Source organism: Vollenhovia emeryi, unplaced genomic scaffold, assembly GCF_000949405.1.
Source record: "Vollenhovia emeryi isolate VEMERY1.0 unplaced genomic scaffold, V.emery_V1.0 DF939257.1, whole genome shotgun sequence".
NCBI classification, from domain to species: domain Eukaryota; kingdom Metazoa; phylum Arthropoda; class Insecta; order Hymenoptera; family Formicidae; genus Vollenhovia; species Vollenhovia emeryi.
In genome coordinates this window covers 377,252-382,178 of record NW_011967109.1, presented here as the reverse complement: position 1 = coordinate 382,178, position 4,927 = coordinate 377,252, and the positions used below count along the sequence as shown (strand labels likewise).

The following is a 4,927-nucleotide window of genomic DNA, read 5'->3' as shown; positions in this document are numbered from 1 at the left end:
TTATTTTTAATATTACAATGTTATATCCAAACAATCGAACATAAATTTTATCGAAAGAAATAAAGAAAATAATATAACGAAACAAATTTATTTATAATATTTATCATTTTATTTTATTTTATTTATTATTTATACAGGGTGAGTCTTTCCATATCCGACAAAATTTTTAAGAAGGTAGAACGGATCGAGATGAACGGAAAAGTCCTGTACCATTTTGCAATTTTCGTAATAGTTAACGAGTAATTAATTATTAAAAATCGTTGTCTTAGGCTGGCCTACCGCCCAATTCGAGCGCGTGGCGAGATGTGCGCATAGCAATATCGATCGCCGGGCGGTCACATCTTGCCACGCGCTCGAATTGGGCGGTAGGCCGGCCTAAGACAACGATTTTTAATAATTAATTATTCGTTAACTATTACGAAAATTGCAAAATGGTACAGGACTTTTTCGTTCATCTCGATCTGTTCTACCTTCTCAAAAATGTCGGATATAGAAAGACTCACCCTGTATAAAACGGTTTTGCTGAATTTAAATTTATGTTAAGTTGACATTCAATTCTAAATTCATTCTACATACATATACATATGTTATAGTAATGGAGGATGAATAAATAAATAAATAAATAATAAAATCGCCATTTAAATATACATATATATATATATAATAGAGTGCAGTGATTCTATACGGGACAGTATCGGTCTAACGTTTCGAAGGTACACACGTAACCATTGATACCTAAGTATCATAAGTAAAATAAAGTAAGTTCATAATTAAGGAATATTCTATATTTTCCATATTTTATACTACTTATATATAGACTACTTGTGAAACTTCTTGTATTTCTTCTACAATGGGTTTGTTGGAAATATACAATTATTGGAATACAGAATTATCGCGTAAGTAATTATATCTTTTTAATTTTAAGCTAGTATAACTTATAGTGTAGAATTCTATGAAAAATTGACAAGAATTTTTAAGAAAATAAAGAAATGTCGTATTAATGGCAGTTTGATATGTTTATACAATTTTCTAATAAAAATAAAATTTGTATTATAATTCGGATATTTACTAAAAATGTATGTGCGTGCATGCGAGCGTGCGTACCGTTTTTATTAACCTTTTATAATACAAATAAAATTCATAAGGTTTTGACGTGAAATCACGAATACGAGGTAATAAAGAATATAAGAGCCAAGACAGCATTATAGTGTCTAGAAGATTTTAATTTTCAAATTTATTGCGAAAAATGTAGTACCAAAGTCAAGGTTTGAACCTGCATCGCCCTCTTATTAGGAGGACGTTTTACCAATTTGACCACAGAGGCATGTGGTAATTTTTATTGCAATAAACAGTCTAAACTTATTTCACGATAATAACTTTAGACTGTTTATTCAGCTCTAAACTAATCCAGGTTTAAACCCTGACAGAGGTACATTTTCTCAATAAATTCAAAAATTAAAATCATTTAAATTTATACACTAACATCCTGTCTTGGCCCTTATATCCTTTATTATTTCGTATTTTATAAGGACAATTTTTTAAGTACCAAAATAGAAGTAGTATCAAAATAGAATTGGTTAAAAGAAATATTTGTTCATTACTAAAACAGTGATCGTTATAATATCGTGTTCAATACTTGAAAGTATTGATAACAAAGTTTTATCGAAAAGAGATCGTGGAGAAAAAATGGTTACACTATTTAAAAGATTATATTTTTGCAGTCCCATCATGTCGTGATTGGTTGTTCATATCCTCGCCGTTTCCACTATTGCTAATAACTGTGGGATATTTGTACTGTGTTCTTTACGCTGGTCCTCGCTACATGAAAAATCGAACGCCATTTAAATTGAGAACCGTTATATTAATTTATGACTTAATTCAAATTCTGGCAAACTTATGGCTTCTAAAACTGCAGTTTGAGGCCGGTTGTTTTGTCTTTTTGACAGAATTAACCGTTAAGAACTGTTGGACACAGTACGCAAGCATCATTGATGCTCCTAAAGTATATTTTCACAGTATAATAATTATCATTAAGCTACAGTATATAAAAACATTGTATTGGTCTTTATGCTGGTCCTCGCTACATGAAAAATCGACCGACATATAAATTGAGAGCCTTTATATTAATTTATGACTTAATTCAAATTCTGACAAACTTATATTATCTAAAAGTGCAGTTTGATGTGGGTCGTTTATTCCTTTTTACAATTATATTCACACATTACATAGTGTAAAGTGGGAAGTACGTTTACATTTTGTAATAATATTATTTCACAGAGAAGCAGAAAATGCCTGGTTAAAGAAATGATACTGATATAGGCATTGAATATATGTATTTCAGTTATAACACAAAGAAACAATTATTATAAATAAAAGTCTATTTATTCGGATATTGTATGTTAAGTTTCTGAAAGAGATAATTGATTTTACAATTAATCAATAGTTTAATTCTTATATTGTTGGCTATCATTTCGGCTATCATATACCCAAGGAAAAATGAAAAGTTAAGATGACGTCAATTTGATGTCATAGTGACCAAAATATGGCATAAATTTGATCAATATGACATCAAATTAATATCATCTTGACTTTTCATTTTCCTTGGTTACATATTTATATAATACATAGAATATTTATTATTTTATCATAACTCCTTTGCACGCACGCACGCACGCACGCACGCACGCACGCACACACACACATTGTTGTATGTGTATACAGGGTGTCAGACTCGTTAGTAGCCAAACTAAAAATTACGGTAGATTGGGTTAAACTGAGAAGAAAAGTCATATACCGTTGTACAAAATTAGCAATAGTTCTCGCGTAATTGATAAAAACGTCTGGCTCAATGAGCGTACAAGGAGCGGAAGGCCGGACCCGGCAGGCATGCAAAATGGTTTATTTGTTTATATCACCTAGGACGCGGTAGCGAGAGGTGGAGTCACGCATCGAGTGACGAGCGACGTTTTTTCTTCTCAGATTAACCCAATATACCGTAATTTTTATTTTGGCTACAAACGAGTCTGACACCCTGTATATATATACATATATATATGTATATATAAAATTTATATTTCAGTGGCATATAACGGGATGGTATGGTGGACTCTTATTGAAAATATTTGATTACATCGAAACGTGCATATTTGTGCTGAGGAAGAAACAAAACCAAGTCTCTGTTTTGCACGTGTATCATCATATATCTAATGTAACATTTATGTGGATTAATATAAAATACATTATGGACGTAAGAGCTTCGTATTTCTTAATAGTCAATTGTATTGTGCATGTAATCATGTACATATACTATTTCATCTCTGCATGGAGTCCGAATCTCCAACGGATGATGTCTCCCATTAAACCATTTATAACTACCCTACAGATGGCAAGTATCAATACAATATTTTATAATTAAATTACTCAGGTGACATTCTCGTCACTTTTAATCTAAAACGTATTTTTCTTCAATATGCACCTACATAGCCCATTACAAGTTTGTAATATTTTGTTTCTAATATCTTTTTATTTGTGACATTTTAGGTACAATTTGTGTGTTTCTTATATATTCTACTGCAGTTCCTCACTTGCGAAGTGCCAAGAGGAGTAGTGTTACTCTTTACTGTAAATATATCTATATTTCTTTATTTATTTTATGATTTTTATAAGAAATCTTATACAGCAAAACAGAAGAGTAATTAACATTGAGAAATAATTTTGTATTACCTGAACAAATAATACTAATTATTGATATATTATTTGATATTGATATTTTATTTCATATATATATATCAAATAAAATATATATGTATGTACATATTATAAAATTTAAATAATAAAATGTAATTAAATCAAATTAAATAAAAACAGTGTATGAACTATAATTACTTCGTCAATCTGTTATGTATTAAAAATGGCGAAATTTGATTATTAGTATCCTACAATGTTAATAATATGGGAAAGGTGGAAGTATCGAGACAAATTAGAATCAAACTCACAGTATAATATGTGAAACGTCTACAGTCTTATCTCCAGGGTTGGGAAGTAACGCGTTACTTGTAACGCCGTTACCGTTACAGTTACTTTTTTTTGGTAATGAACTGGTAACGGCGTTACATTTTTTTTCTTGTAACTGTAACGGTAACGTAGTTACATTTTTTCAATAACGGTAACGAATTTAACAGTTACTTTTATCGTTACTTTTTATATTTTTAACCTATGACAATTTTCGTAAGCAGCGTTTCTTATTGGCGTTGCCATTTTGTACATAAGTCACGTGCACCAATCGACCAATCACGCAAACTCCGTCGTCCAATCTCTATGGGCGGTATTCATATAGTCGGGTCCAGAGATGCAAACTTTTGGGTTCAGAACACCATCAAAGTGTTACACTCGGTACTCTCTCACACAGGCGCAACCGTGTCAGTGTGCTGCGAGAGACTCTATAATGGAGTACCAACTTTTATTAAAAATAAATAAGAAATATCGATAAAATTTAACGCGTTTATATTTTGTGATCCAGATAACCCTATATAATTATTGTATTATTCAGATAATCCTATATTCCTATATTCAGATTATTTAAATAATTCTATATCTTAAATCTAGTTAACTCTTATATACAGGGTGAGTCACAACATTTGTGCCATAGCTCGTGAGAAGGTAGAACGGATCGAGATGAACAGAAAAGTCCTGAACCATTTGCGATTTTCGCAATAGTTAACGAGTAATTAATTATAAAAAATCGTCGTCTTTGCCCTGCCCACTGTCCAATTCGAGCGCGTGGCGAGATGTGACCGCACGGTGATCGATATTGCCAGGCGAGGGATGGGGACGCGAGACGCGGGAGCGGCGACGTAAGCTCGCCGGCAACGGCGCGCTGTCCCCCCCCCCCCGTCTCGCAATATCGATCGCCGTGCGGTCACATCTC

The 4,927-nt window shown here is 32.2% G+C and overlaps 1 protein-coding gene across 2 annotated transcripts; it reads left to right on the top strand.

Moving 5' to 3' along the window:
* Positions 1–666: 666 nt before the first annotated feature.
* On the top strand, positions 667–3,753 carry LOC105559720 (elongation of very long chain fatty acids protein AAEL008004-like). 2 transcript variants are annotated; one of them, XM_012008230.1, is made up of 5 exons: positions 667–713; positions 818–896; positions 1,722–2,002; positions 3,080–3,385; positions 3,541–3,753. In XM_012008230.1, the coding sequence occupies exons 2-5, from the start codon at positions 851–853 to the stop codon at positions 3,697–3,699; spliced, it is 792 nt and encodes a 263-aa protein (XP_011863620.1). In that variant the 5' UTR covers positions 667–713; positions 818–850; the 3' UTR covers positions 3,700–3,753. The 2 variants fall into 2 exon arrangements, with proteins under 2 accessions (XP_011863620.1, XP_011863619.1); XM_012008229.1 differs by lacking the exon at positions 667–713 and having other exon boundaries at positions 720–896.
* The last annotated feature ends 1,174 nt before the right edge of the window (positions 3,754–4,927 follow it).

Excerpts from the sequence above, each read along its gene's own strand:
- LOC105559720 (XM_012008230.1), top strand. The coding sequence starts at position 851 with ATGGGTTTGTTGGAAATATACAATTATTGGAATACAGAATTATCGC. Across the intron at positions 897-1,721 it reads TTGGAATACAGAATTATCGC|TCCCATCATGTCGTGATTGG; the intron begins GTAAGTAATTAT and ends ATATTTTTGCAG. Across the intron at positions 2,003-3,079 it reads GCATCATTGATGCTCCTAAA|TGGCATATAACGGGATGGTA; the intron begins GTATATTTTCAC and ends TTTATATTTCAG.